This window comes from Dermacentor andersoni, chromosome 7, assembly GCF_023375885.2.
Source record: "Dermacentor andersoni chromosome 7, qqDerAnde1_hic_scaffold, whole genome shotgun sequence".
Taxonomy (NCBI): domain Eukaryota; kingdom Metazoa; phylum Arthropoda; class Arachnida; order Ixodida; family Ixodidae; genus Dermacentor; species Dermacentor andersoni.
The window spans coordinates 59,981,881-59,997,258 of record NC_092820.1 but is presented as its reverse complement, the minus strand read 5'-3'; the positions used below and the strand labels follow the sequence as shown (position 1 = coordinate 59,997,258).

The following is a 15,378-nucleotide window of genomic DNA, read 5'->3' as shown; positions in this document are numbered from 1 at the left end:
CACTCCTCCGTGGCGGCGAGCGTGCGCTCTCGCGCAGTGTTTTCCGGTTGCCGAAGCGCCGGCTCGCTTTCAGCCTATCACGGTGCGCGCTTCCCAAGCCGAAACGCAGAGTCACCTTCAGTTGACTCGCTAGCAGCGTCAGCGGCGTCAGTCACTCGCTGCCATCGCTTCGCCGCGCAACGTTCCTATGCGCATACGCGCTGCCTCCCGAGACCTCCCGATAAGCGATGCAGTTGCGTCAAGCTACGCTCCGTTTGCGGCGGCTGGTGCGAAATGTTCCGCGCGAGGCGGATTGTCCGAGGCTCATAGACGGTTTAGCCGAAACAGCTGAAGAGCTGCGCTCAAATTTCGCATTAGGAAGTAATCATCGGCAATCTTTTTAAACAAGAATTTCCCAAGAATTATAGGAAAGAAAACAGTGGTTGAAGCAGCATAGGAGCGATCTAAGCAAGAAAAAAATTACATCAAGCGCCTTGGCGAAGCGTGCAGCTGACTTGGGTCACAAAAATTCTGATAACGCCAAGATATTAGAAAAAAAATCCCTGCCCAAGCACTCTACCAATGGTTAACCAACCCAGCTGAAACGTGCGGCCCCGGTGTTTATCGCTGGGGTAATCCCGACGGTTCATTAAACGACGGCTTGGTAGGCTGCCGGATCCTCGATAGGCAGTTGCTGCTTGCGCTCGGTGGCACGAGCCTGTTCATGTGCCGGGGCTGCAGCATCGGCACGGCGTAGACGAGCGCGTTCCCGGTTCTTCTCGCTGCGTTGCTGATCGAACGCTGCCTTCTCCTAAGGAGTACGTATGACGCGTGGCCTACCGATTTCGTAGTCGGAGAAAAATTGCTGTGCGCGCGCTCGGCTGCGCCGGAGAGCAACGATGACACTACTGGCGCAGCCAATCGCGCGCCTCTCTTCATTTCTTCTTTCTTTTTTCGCGCTTGCGCAAGGGGTTGCGCCGGTGGAGTTTTCCGCGTACTGGCGAGAGATGTACGGCCAAATCGGCCTGACATATGCAGCTTCGCTGTGAAAACAAAAGATATTTGACTTCAAGACACCACATCGAATCCATTCTCACCCAAACGACAGATAGCACACTCAACCGAAATGACGGAACCCTTTTCCCCATCTGCACGGACTGCTTGCGTCATACAGGTTTTATTTAGCTGCACCAAATCTTCTAAATTAGAAAAATATAAATCACGGTAACGCTATGTTTACCATTTGAGTGTACGGATAGGCTTCCTCTAGATACAGAGCAATTTCCGCAATTACGTGGGTAAATAGCGAAGTTACGGTAATTAACTCTCTAATTATCAACAATAGGTAGCTACAGCAAATGAGTACTTTGTGGCCCGTCCTCGACACTACCTATTCTAACGATCAAATTTAGAATAGCTCATATCATGTTGGAGTTACGCGAACAATCAGGGCCCCTTGGCAGGCTCCTTGAAACCGAAACTCGCTGGAAAAACAGCGTCTGTGTCGTCGATGTCGACGCCCCCCTGCCTTTCGTCACGTCTCCGAGGTCACCGCCGGTCCTGCCGGCAAGCAGCTTGCGTTATGTCGTTGCTGTCTGCGGCGTTGGCCTAGCGCTTCAATGCCAGCGGGCCACCAAACTTACTTCGTCATTCCGTTGTGTGCAGAAAGAAGCGCTACAGAGAAGCCCAGTTGCTGCATGACGCGTTTGTCAGCGTTTGCACGCACCGGCGCGCCATTAGAGGCCACGCGCAAGCTTCGTGGCGGCGGTGATAGGTAGCGCTGAGTGTTTTTAAGGAAGTACGAAAAAGAATTCCTGCTGCAGTACATGCCTCATACATAACTCATTCCGATGGTGACATTACGTTGTGTCGCTATGTTGACTCAATGCTAACGTATTGGAATCGACAGTCATCATGAGATGGGTTGTGCTGCACTTTGGAATAAATATTCATAAGCTTGAAGGCCCTCGCCACTACCCTCTTCCGTGATCCACGCGATCAGCCTCGCAGTCTCCCACAATTTTTGTTCGTTTGCTTGTATAGCACACTGATATTTCATGCAGGCACACACACGCATGCACGCACGCAGACTCGAAACTCGGATTTTTCGGTTGCCCGTCACGCACCTTTAACGTCCATTCTGCAGGGAGGAAGAAGGTCATCCTCATTGGCCACGACTGGGGTGCCGTGGTGTCGTGGTGCTTCGCCAACAGGTACCCGCAGATGGTGGACAGGCTGGTCGCTATCAACGGAGGCCACCCGGATGCAATGAGGCAACTGCTGCAGACCAGCCTCACGCAGATGCTCAAGTCGCGGTAAGGCCACACCCTAAATCAAAGGGGCACACTCTTACTGTTGTCCCGACAGCTACGTAGTACTGTAATATGAGATCGTTGTTGCTGACTGTTTTCAACAAAATGGAGAACTGGGCTAGTTGTTGTGGATTCATGGTTAGGAAAGCGGCGAAGACACACAAACGACCGAAGAACACAGGCCGAGTGCTTGTTATCAACAGAAAAGATTTTATTTGGCCTGCACAGAATATATACAGTGCACTCTTGTTAAGACGACCACGGCCAAGATGAATTCTCGCATATGATGAACAACATAGGCACGTTTGTTTCGTTTTCCATAGACTCAATGCACGAAAACCGCTTAAGACAAACCGCCTGAGACGTGCCCTTCGGTTAAGACGAACATTCGGAGTGACCGCCACCCAGCGCTGGATTAAAGGGGGGGGGGAGGCTAAGAGGGCTGCAGCCCAGGGCCTCACCTCGAACAGTAGGAAAAGGTGGCACATTCATTCTAACCTGCTTATATAGTACATGAAACCATGGGCAACGGAACTTCGAGCGACATGTATGAAGCAAGAAAACCAGAACGAGCAGACGGGGCCCCCGCCTAATGTAACAGCATGCGTTTAGCCTGTTGATTTGGGGAGAGCTTGTCGAGCTGCAAAAACAGGAATCCCCCGCCACCCCGGCGGGGCCCTCTTTCTTACGAAGCGAGGTGCGTTTGCTTGGGAGAGTTTTCATGGTTTCCTGTCAGTCCGTCTGTCCAGTGCTGTATGGAGAGGAGGTGCACGGGCGAAACACCTAAAACATGTAATGTGGGATGAGGACCTAAATCTCCCTTGCCCCTCGTCACCACCACAAATAGATCCGCCGCTGTCGTTCTCATAGAAAGGATGTGCTGCAGTAGCCAACAGTGCTTCCCATTCGACTTTTCTTTACCTTGATGATAATTTGGGCGGGGGAGGATGAGCTCGATAGCAGATGATAATGAGTCTGATGGCAGAGTCGAGGCAGGAAAGAAGACGCCACACGTGCTTTTGTCCGCGTGCCGTGGGGCATGGAATGTTCACTGTTCGGGCTAGGGTTGTGGCAGAGTGAAGGGGGAAGTTGGAGAGCTGGACACAAAGGCCCGTCTCCAGGGCCCATTCCTGCCTAGTGGCTGCGCACCCTCGCGCGCGCTCGACGGAAAAAGTAGGTCAGACTAGCCGCCGAACTTTCCAGAAAAAAGTGGAAAAAGATGACTCAGAGGCGACGGAGGGCGCGTAACTTCGCCCATGCTAGGAGTCGTCCTCTCCCCTTCGTTCTCGCGCTCGGCCTCGACGGGGCGAAAGCAAAATCGAGAACCTCCAAGAACAGACGATTGCTCCTAGCCAATAGGAAGACGAGACCGGAACGGGAGAAGGAGTGAGTTTGTACGGAGAAGGAGGGAATTTGTACAAGGAACTCTATGCGTATGTGAACGCCTGCCTTGGCGCTAGTAACAGACAGACGCGGCGCGTGTTTATAAAAGGAAGTTGATCGCGGGCTGCGATTCAGCCCCGAGCCGCCGTTTAGGCTTGCATAAGCCCGCCCGCTGAGGAGCTCCCGGAGGACGCACCACTCTCGGCCAGCCACGGAACATCCAGGCAGCGTGCGCCAGTCATTGAGACGGCCACAGTTTGACACCTGTGGTCGCGTCGGAGTGACGAAGTGCCCGGTGAAGAATTAGCATCCATTCATGCGAAAATGCTCGGTCGGAAGCATCAAAGTGGTGTGTTTAAACGAAAGGCGAAGTTAGAAAGAGAAGAGCGTGAAAAGAAGCTACAAAATATGACAAAGTACCTACTGAATGCAGCTTCGGCGGAGCAGTATGATCGCTCTAACCAGAGTCCGTGTCAAACTCCCAATAGTACCGACTGTGCTTCTGTGGAGGACTTGCCAACTCCACCACCACGGTTTACTGGCAAGAAGCAAGGTTTGACTCATCTTGGTTGTCTGGATCCTGTGAAAACGGTGACATCCTCGGTCGCCCATATTTCTGAGCAACCGATGTTAACGGAGCCTTGTCCTGTTCCTGAGTCAGCAACGTCTGTGCTACTCGGCCGGGCCCCTGCCACAGAGCTCCAGGTGTCCGGTCCGCCACGCCCGATTTCTACTACTGCTGATCAACAGGTGCCAAACCTCCCCGATGAGCCTCCTTCTACTGACGAGCGCCAGGAAACAACACCCCAAGAACAGATTCACTTGTTTCCTGTTAGTTTGGCTTCAAATAAACATGTTCCCACCCACAAAGTGCTCCTCGAGAGGACGAATGAGGCGGCTTCTCGTTGCGGCAACAGAGAAGTACAGACACCCCCGCAGCAACAAGTACGTCGCGAGTTTTTCCGAAGTGACCCTGCTAAGTGGCCGGACGTTATTACTGACAGCTTTCGGAGTGTATGCCTTGAGAAAAGGCCATTGTATATTCAAAATCGGGTAGAAAATTTTCCGTCTTCCGAAAGGCAATACAAAACTCAGGAACACTATATGTCACCTCATCCTTTCGTGCGAAAGGCTGTAAATGGGGAGGCGTACGAGCGACATTGGTTAATGTACTCGGAGTCCAAAGGTTCCGTATACTGTTTCATGCGGAAACTATTTTAAATTTCAAGCAACCCCAGTGCTTTGACCACGCACGGCTTTTCTGATTGGAAAAGAGCAGAAGGAAAGGTTTGCGCACATGAAAGTAGCGTCGAGCACCGGAGCTACGTGGCACCATGGCTCGCCCGCTCTAACTCGAGCAGCACAATTGACAAGGAGCTGGTTAAGCATCTTGTCATTGAGACCGCTTACTGAACAGAAGTGTTGAAGCGCGTAGTCGCTGTAGTTAAGCTTCTAGCTGAGCGGAACCTAGCGTTTAGGGGCAGTGAGGAGATTTTTGGTTCCCCGAGAAATGGCAATATATGGGAGTGCTTGAGGCCATTGCCAAGTTTGATCCCTTTCTAGAGGAGCACATCAAACGCTACGGGAACAAAGGAAAAGGTCACCCATCGTATCTGTCAAAAACCATTTGTGATGAAATTATCGAGCATATGACAAAAGCTGTCAAGGAACGTACGTCTCGTTGACGAAGTGAAACGCGCAGAATAGTTCTCTTTAATTGTTGATTCGACTCGAGACCTTACTCACATTGATCAGCTGTCAGTTGTTTTACAATACGATTGAAATGGGAAAGTGTACGAACGCTTTCTTGGATATGTTCCAATTGAATCACATACTGGCTTGTATCTTTTCGATACTGTAGCGAAGTGACGCAGCCGTGAGATATCAGACGCATCAACTCACCAGGGGGACGAAGATGAATGGGGATGAGCTCTGGCAGCAGTCAGTCCAAATCCGCAGGTACGACGACGAGAGTAGCATTTGAATAACTAAGTTTATTCACTTGGCATTTGCCGTATTAAGTTTAAGCTGTATAAAAATATTTACAAACAGAACGATGTCATACCCGTCGTCGTCGGCCTGCCTGACCGGCCTGGTCTCCCCTGGTGAAGTTGCGCCGTGTCTGCTGCTGTCTACTTGCTCCCTCAAAACTGCTCGAACTACTCCTTAAATAAGTTTACACAGCATCCAAGAGACACTTTTCTCCACCAATGAGGTATTTCGTTACCCCGACCAATCAGGCAAGCCGACATCATCCAATGAGCGTCAGAGTTCAAGGGGTCAAGAAATGGTCGCGTCAACACTCCGTACACAAAAGCACTCTGACCCTAACTAATCGGCTTTTGACAGCCGAGCGTGGGACGAAGACGCGTCAGGTGCACGTGTGACGTCAGGCGCGGCGGCCGGGCGGTCAGTACCTGCCCGCGGCGCCGTCGCGGTTATTTGGGGTACAAAGGTTGCCCCCGCGTCGAGGAGCCCACAAAATTGCCCGAAAGTAAGCAAAGAGGCCCGCGCTATACACTTTTCGCGACAATACCGTGATGTCCCTCTTGACGACCAATGGCATCTCACTTGATGATTGTAGGGGCCAAGCTTATGATAATGCGAGTAATATGTCAGGAAAATACAAAGGACTGCAAGCTCAAATCAAACACCTGAACGAATCGGCAGTCTACGTCCCGTGTGCTGGTCATTCACTGAACTTAGTTGGCGCGTGTAGCGTTGACAGTTGCCTTGAGGCAGTCAAATTTAACACTGTAATTCAGAGACTGTATGTGTTCTTTGCTGCCTCACCTAAGCGATGGAGGTATCTTTTGGACAGCATGAGCGGAACTCGCCACCAGCTTGTTTTGAAAAGTCTCTCTGAGACTAGGTAGTGAAGACACGCTGAATCATGTAAGGCCATTCTGAAAAATTTCAATGCAGTCTTGTGTTGCCTTGAAGCTTTATCAAAGAGCGAGGAAGAAAACGGTGACACTAGGAACGAAGCGCACTCTCTCTTCAAGAAAATGACAAATCTAGAGACTGCATTCATGGCGATTTTCTGGAGTGAAATCTTGGAGCGCTTGACAAAACGAGCGTAGCACTTCAGAAACCAGGCCTAGACATTTCACCTGCTGTCGACCTGCTGATCTCTCTAGAAGGCTTTGTTAATTCTTCGCGACCTCTCTTTGATACCTTCGAAGAGAGAGCACGCACGCTAAGTGCCAACCAATGTTATCAGGATGAGGGAAAACGCATCGTTTTGAGTAAGCACCCGGACGGAAAAAGCGATAGTGCGCTACAAGGTTGAAAAAAGTTTATCGTAGAGACCTACAATGTTGTCCTTCACAGTCTAGGCTCCGCTTTGCGAGTGCGAAAGCCTGCCTACACTGAACGCTGCGAAAGGTTCGGATTCTTAAAATTGCTGACAGAAGTTGGCAGCGAGGCCTCTCTGGCAAAGCAGGCTGAGAAGTTAGTGAAAACCTACAAAAATGATTTAGAGCCAGCATTTTCCGCTGAAATCGTTCAGTTTGCGAGCTTTCTGCACAACTCTGTATGCCCGGACACGAGTCCCCTGGGAATAATGAAGTTGCTGCACGAAAGAAAGCTTATTGATGTGTATCCGAACCTTTCTATTGCTTTGCGAATGTACTTAAGCATACCCGTGGCAAACTGTGAGACCGAACGATCGTTTTCCAAGTTGTCGCTGATAAAAAATCGCCTTCGTTCGAGCCTTCTTGACGACAAGGTGAACTCGCTTGCTATCATGTTCATTGAAAGTGACCTCCTCCGCGATCTATCCTTCGAACAGACTATTTCTGATTTCGCCAAAGCGAAGGCGCGAAAGATGCCATTTTAAAAGAGGACTGTTTGCGCTATACATGAATAGTTCCAATAAGTTCGTTGTGTAGCCTCCACGCTGCCAATGAAACACTGAGCAGTGTAATTCAAGATATGCAAATCTTCGTTGTTCGTATCTTGTTTGTTCTTCTTGTGATATTTAGCGTGCTTATAAAGAACTGTATTTTTGTTTTTTCATAGTGCCGCGTTTATTTGGCGTAGTCCTTGCTTGTCTTACCTCTAACGAAAATATTTTAAAATAACGTTTTGTAATTACAGTTGGTAATTTTCATCTGTATTCTAGTGCATTTTATTGGTGTTTGTATTGCCTTAAGTATTGTATATATCTATTGCATATTTATAGAGTAACGTGTCTAACGGTTACTGCAGTCTGATGCTTGAATTTTAATAAAGAATGTTTTGGATACAACCATGCGTCTCCTCACGGGATTCAACTTAGTTATGCAAACAAAGCCTAGCTCCAGAAAATTTGACATCTGAGCTATACTGTCTTTTCTACGTTCTTGTTCGTCTTGAGTGCACTAAACTTTTCCTTAAAGCCTAGCTTTTGCTGAAAACAGAATGCAGATTAATCGCAAAGTGAACATATGTGTTGGTGTTTACAACAGCACGCGTTTTGAGCAAGTTTTGTTGTTTTTCTTGTAATAATAACAATAATAATAATCCCGTTGATCGCACTTCGTTCTTTTTAATTTGGTGGAATGAAAATGAAACATGGCATATTTCCAGTAGCGTAGCAGGTGACAGAGAGGGGAGGTCGGTATAGGGAAAGGGGGCCTGCATGCGCATTAGACCAGGGCCCCCATTTTTCTTAACCCGGCACTGCCGCCACCGCTACCAATCCTGCAGGCTAGGGTGCCTCGATGCGCGGCGCCAGAAGGCGCGTGCATCGAGGCACCCTACTTGAGGCCTGCGGCGCACATTGCCCCTGGACAGAGGCGAAAACGAAAGGAGGAAACAAAAAGAGACAGTGACGTTTCATTGGTGAACGCGGTTGACCCGTAACCGTATGAATGCTATAGCGCACACGAAGCTGTCGGCCCTCGTCGCGCCTGGACTGTCCACATCGGAGATGTTATTCAAAACAGGGCTCGCGCGGCCGCACCCTACGCAGCAGCCGCATGAGGAGAACGCCTTTTTCAATTGTTTACTAATTGACAAACATGGTGTCAGCGCGCACAGGCAAACATGAACACATCACACTCAATGGCCGCGGACACTCGCTGTCAAAACGCTGGCGTGAGGAATCGCGGAAGCAGCAGCGAGCCAAGTGACGTTCGCGCTGTCTATCGCTTCAACGCAAACTGAGCAACGAGAACAGAGCGCATGCAAAGCTACGAGCCATCGGCACACCTTGACTGTGCCCCCAAAGTAGATCGCTTTTAAAGCTCGTGCGAGCGCGCGCGGCCGAATTAGAACACCTCCTCCCTCCTCTCCCCGCTGCCACGCGCGCGACGGAAGACGGCGCGCTTCCCCACCCCCATTTTCTCGTCTGCGCCCGCGAGATCGAGCCGTCATCGTCGGCTCACCGTCACACACTTTTGCTCGCACACACAGCGTAGGGCGCGCGAGGACGACGTTATCACGAGGCAAATCCGGTATACATCCGTATCGCAAACAAAACCTGTAGCAAATGCTAGAGGAAGTCAACCCAGAGCGCATGCGCCTACCTTCCTCCTCCGCGGCGCTTCGCCTCGTTTCTCCTTCTTCACTTCGTTCAACTTCATCTAGACTTTTCCCTAGGTTGCGCTGCTTTGCCGTGCGCTCAGAGCGCTCCTTCGTACTTGCGCTAGCTCGGAGCCTGCACCGATGACCTGTGAGGCGGCAGATGCCTGCTTGAACTCCCTAGTGAACTTTTTCGAGCAGCACGAAGGCACAGAAGCATATTTAAGGTTATTAGGTGAGATGACATCGTGTGTGATTGCTCACCGATTTGCACAGAAGCGCTGATGTGGACAGCTTATGGTTTAACAATCCCGAAGCTGATTTTACGACCTGGTCGGTTTTCAAGGAAGCCCTCACCTCGTTCTTCGGTCGGCTAGCCGTGCGTAAGCTTCGCGCTGAACCCCGCCAGTGTGGCCGAGCTCAGCAAAATGGTGACATATTCAGAAGCTATATTGAAGACATTATCGACCTCTCTATGCGGGTGAATGCTTCAATGGCGGAAACCGAGAAAATAAGGAACATCCTGAAAGGCATAGACGTCGATGCCTCCCATATGCTGCTAGCCAAGAACACTCAGACCATCACCCAAGTAATCGAACTGTGCCAAAGTTTTGATGCACTGCATAAGGAGCGCATTTCCAGCGTCGTACCACTATGCAATTCGCGAAAATTTCAGCCTTGGAAACCGCACGTACAGCAGCTGAATATTCCGCCCTGCTGCCACAAATTCAGCAGTACACGCGCGAGGAAGTGGCCCGCCAGCTCTCCCTTGTGGCATCTGTTCCCGAGACGCCTCCCGCATTGGACAAACTGCTCCGTCGCGTCCTTCAGACGCAAGTCGCTGAGGGAGACTGCCATCCCTTGCGGTACCAATCCTCGTTTTTCCATACGCCGTGCCCACGTCGCCGAGACGAACACGCCTGTTACAATATATATATATATATATATATATATATATATATACTCACCATCACGTTAGTGCTCTGAGACGCCTTTGGGGTAACGCTAAACCTTGCTATCGCTTTCAAGATTGCGAAAATGCCAATTTTTATGTAACTTTGAGGTTATATTCTATGGCATCTTGCCATTATGTCTACTTGGTACCCTGTTCCTAGAAGAATATATAGAATTCCCCTGTTCCAACTACGGGACTGAGCACAAGCCAAGCGCAGAGAAAATGGAAGGCTAGGAAAACAGGCTTTTCCGACGTGTATTGCGCTACTACTTAACATGAATGTAAGCTAACTCATCCTGCTTGTTAATTGTGATAAGTACTGTCTTGAACCTTGGCTGCATGGTCACTGACATTTACCGCCAGTTTCACTGAAGAGAGCGGTCTCAAGAACGACGGCCAAAGCTCTGCTTTAACAGGGCGTATAAAAGAAGGAACGACACGATCAGGTTATGCATAGTCAGCGAGATCTCTGCCAGCTACATCGTGAATGGTGATTGAAAATTTAACAATAGCGCCAATCATATGCGCTTAATGCGCAATGATGATAGCTGCGTCCCCCCCCCCCCCCCACCTTATTTTGTACCATGATGCAGGCAATGCACCGAACCTGTCTATGGTACGGTGACGTATGCTGTTCATGGTATGTAAACAGCTTGTCGAAAGTTTCGAAGTCACCCTTTGAGTGACATTATCTGTTGAAAGCAATCAAAGGTCAGAAATGTCCGAAATCATCTAACGTCTCCATCTGCGGAGCCTACAAACAACGTCATTTCTGTAGAGATGTCGGTATACGGCTTAACGACATATTGTAGCAGTGGCTACGAAGCTTTTGATAAATGCTGTGTTTGTGACGTGAGTGCTTATGTGTGTGATCTTGGATTGTAGCGCGAAGTGACACGTCCGCAGGCTAGAAGCAGACAGGACGAGCGCTAACTCTCAACAAAATTTTTGTTAAAACGAAGAACACACACACACACACACACACACACACACACACACACACACACACACACACACACACACACACACACACACACACACACACGCACACACGCACACGCACACACGCACACACACACACACACACACACACACACACACGCACGCACGCACGCACGCACACGCACACACACACACACACACACACACACACAGACACACACACACAAACACACAGAGAGAGACAGACACACGCGCGCACACACGCGCACGCACGCACGCACGCACGCACGCACGCACGCACACACACACACACACACACACACACACACACACACACACACACACACACACACACACACACACACACACACACAGGTGATTGTAGAAAACCGCAGCGTAAGAACATGACAAGGTATAAAAACATCAGGTAAACATATCAGGTGGTAGGGAAGTCAAAATGGAAACAACAAAAAGACACTACTTCAGATTAACACACGTGTTGTGAAGATACTGAAATTCGCATTCTAACAGATACAAAGATACATGGCTAGCGCAAGTGTCTCCTAATCTTTTGATGTGGACTGCCTAGACCGAGTATTGTTGCGTTAGCCATGCATCTTTCTCTCTGTTAGAATGCGAATTTCAGTCTCTTCACAACACGTGTGTTAATCTGAAGTAGTGTCTTTCTGTTGTTTCCTTTTTGACTTCCCCATATATATATATTTAGTTGAGAGCGCTCGTCCTGTCTCTGCTTCTAGTCTGTGTCCGCGTCACTTCGCGCTACAATCCAAGATCATGTTACCGTACCAACTCGCCCAACTTTCTATCATTTTGCTTTATGTGTATGCTTGCTATATTTGACATTTATTTATTATTTGTGATTCTATTTGGAATTTTTGTTTACGCAGGGAGAATATATGCATCGATCTGTGAAACGATTTGTTGATCCTTAGGCATTTTCAATTTATCATTTTGTCTGCTTTAGCCGGGTAAAATCGGTGACAGCCATGTTTGCACATGTGGTATATAGCGCTAATTATTTTAGCTGCGTCAACATAGTTTTTTTGAGAAGGCAAGAAGTTTATCGACTGCTCGCCATTGGTCTATATGGAGTCTGCTTTGAAACACCTTTTGTCTCAGTATTACACAGTATTCCGTGTCTTTTCTAGTTTGCACCCGAGGCATACTCATTTCAGTACGTAGCCTCCATACGGACATGCAACTTATTTGCAAATGTTCGACTAGTGACCACAAGCAAGCAAGCAAGCAAGCAAGCAAGCAAGCAAGCAAGCAAGCAAGCAAGCAAGCAAGCAAGCAAGCAAGCAAGCAAGCAAGCAAGCAAGCAAGCAAACAAACAAACAAACAAACAAAGACACGAACAAACCCTTGAAACCTGGCGTTGAATTTAAGTGTAACCCCTTGTTAACAAAAACTATGTCATAGGCCACTTTAGCAAGGAGAGGAAACGAAAGGTAATTGAATAGGGGCATTATTTGGTCAATTAATATAATTATTATGAGAAGGTCGGCGAGTTCGCTTTGCTACTGTTTCCAATTAACGTTCTTTCTTGAATGAGAGAGCCTTCCACTCAGTCTTAACTGCCATATTTACTCGAAACAAAAAAATTCATATCTTTCCGTGATACAGCGCGTCACTTATAAGAGATGTATATCCATAATCAATTCACTTTTTAATTATGGCGACTAGGCTAAGGCAAGTGAAATTTTATGCCATGCACGGGTCCAAAAAATCAATAGTTTTATAAGTTTGCGCCGTATTTCCGGAAACAATACATATCTTTGGTGGCCTTGAAAACACTGAACCGCAATTTTTTTTTATCTGTAGCTACATGGTCGCCTACCGGTGTCCCCGCATACCGGAGGCATGGCTCACCATGGACGACTTCGCCAAACTGATGAGCCTGTACGAAAGCGGTGGCGGCGCACAGGAAACCTCCGTGTTCCGGTACACATTCTCGAAGCCAGGTATACATCGCAGTAAAAAAATTACGCAGATCCTACGCACTGTGGGAAACAACGCTAACGCTAGGAATTTGCCTCACAACGCTTGCGATGATCATGGCTTTGTGCCACATGATGTGAGCATGTTGCACGAAAAAAAAAAAAGACTTTAACTCGACTTTTAACTAAAGAGTGTGTGCTGCCTGAGCAGCGCAGCACACAAGCGGGCCACAAGCGGCTCCCTAGGAGGCTATCTTGCAGATCCTTCGTTTATCACTGAAGTCTTTTTTTTTGCGCATCTTATGCCTGCCAATGTTTTTTTTTCTCAGAAAGTTCAAGAAGTACGCAGTGCCTGCGGAATTGGTGAAGCAGCGAGAAAAACAATATGTCGACTCTTGAGACTATCACAATAAAAGGGGCTGTTTTAATCACTCGAGCGACGAGTTGTCCTATTATACGCAGAAAGAGCAGTGTGCTACAGAGCAAGAAAAAAAAAACATGAACTTGGCTCAAGCCATGTTCAAGTTCTTAAAATGAAGTATGGCTGCACGTAAGTGTGTGAAGGATGAGTGTGTGAATGAGCTTTTTGTCAAGATCAAGCTCCTTGGTAGAGGTAGTTGTTAACTGAAAGTACTGACGAACGAACATAGCATGGAACTGCGTCGACGCGAGAACTTGTGCTCACGAGCAGTGACTCTCGTACTGAACATTCGCGACGAAAGGCATTGGCGTACTGCACATTTGCAGTTCCATAATTTCGAAGGTTGTTTTTGGCGCATTACGGTGTCACCGTTTGCAGTAGATGTTGAGCACGAGCTTGAATTCAAGAACCCAGTGCTCTGTTTGGCCAATTTCGTTTGCCGGGTTCTGCGCTAGAAATTGCGAAAATAAAGCTGAGTTCCGTTATACCGAATGAAATTTAGAGCATAAAAATCGTGGGCACTCTTTGCTATGTAATAGATAACCTTCCTCCACATTTAGCTCATAAAAATGCTCATAAATATGCTCATAAATGTGCCAACAAGAAAACACTCGTTCTTATCTCGTTACCACGGCTTCAACAAGACACAATGGACACCGAATGCACCAGTGACGAAATGGCTCCTGTGTTCGACGAACGCGCAGGTGCTGTGACGGCGGCAGTCAACTACTACCGTGCTACTTTCTGCAAGAAGCGGCAGCTGAGGAACACGCAGTACCGCCGCCTTGACGTCCCCACGCTCGTACTCTGGGGTTCCCGAGACCCGTACCTGACGCCGCAAGTGGCTGAACTGAGCAGGCGCCATTCGCCTGAAGCGCTTGTGCGCTTCTTGCGTGAATGTGGGCACTGGCCTCACCAGGAAAACGCGCCGGTCGTCAACGAGGAAATTGCAACGTTCCTAGCCGCCGGCGCCCCGGCCGACACGGTCGGAAAAGCTGGACTCGGACGCTGCCGCTCATCGCTGTGACGGAAACAACAGCCTGGCCAGAGAATGTTGTCCGCAATTGAAACCGAGGGCTTTGTCCTCGATCGAACGCTTCGGACCGTTCATGACGTAAGCCCCAGCATGGAAAATCACGTCTGGAGCTGCGAACATGCGTTGGTATCACAGTGTTACTGTTTTTTGTCCGGCCAACGCACACGACATGATTTATGCGACGTGAAAATAAACGTGCTGGCAAACAATTTTCTCAACATGACCTCGTTTTGTGATCCGGCTGAATCCGAAGAGCGAAAGGGCTTCACAAGCCGTCACAGATATAAAGTACCACCTTTAACATTTTGTAAAGTCACTCTGGCTTGCGTCATGCATAAGTTTGGAAGCGCTTGTCGGCGCTAGCGCTCCCCCTACCACAAACACGGCCAGTCGATTAAAACACACTGAAGCACCAAATCTACAGCTTTGTCACTGCGCATTAAACAATGATATGACAATTCTGTGAACTGCACCTTTTAAAACCTCTAATGCTGACAAATTGATTTAATATTCACAGTTCTGAAATATGACACTAATTTGTGGCAAAAAAGAACTACAACGATAGGAGCATTACATATTTCACATGAACCCCAATTAGCCTACAGAGGTCAATATTTGACGGTCCATAACAACTGATGTGTCCTCCATCTTCTCCACATTAAAGCAGGATGCGTAGCCCAGCTATACAAGGAAACCGCACAAGCGCGTGCATAACGTTTTCGAGCACCTTTAATGGCGCTAAGGTCTGTGCTGTAAAACGAACTGTCACTATATTTAGGTACCAGCACTTTCGTTAGCCACGCATGATGGACGCTGTGCTATGAACGCCGCCAAAGGTTAATATGAAAGTGCAAGCACCGGCGAGCATACGCTATGAAACC

At 48.6% G+C, this 15,378-nt stretch overlaps 1 protein-coding gene across 2 annotated transcripts in view; it reads left to right on the top strand.

Moving 5' to 3' along the window:
- Nucleotides 1-14,706, top strand: part of LOC126534413 (AB hydrolase superfamily protein YfhM-like) — a 40,807-nt gene extending 26,101 nt beyond the window's left edge. For both annotated transcript variants that reach the window (XM_072289059.1, XM_050181695.3), the window contains exons 5-7: nt 2,126-2,294; nt 12,925-13,064; nt 14,166-14,706. In XM_072289059.1, coding sequence (XP_072145160.1) covers nt 2,126-2,294; nt 12,925-13,064; nt 14,166-14,488 — 632 coding nt within the window. In that variant the 3' untranslated portion in view covers nt 14,489-14,706. The remainder of the gene's footprint in view (nt 1-2,125; nt 2,295-12,924; nt 13,065-14,165) is intronic.
- The last annotated feature ends 672 nt before the right edge of the window (nt 14,707-15,378 follow it).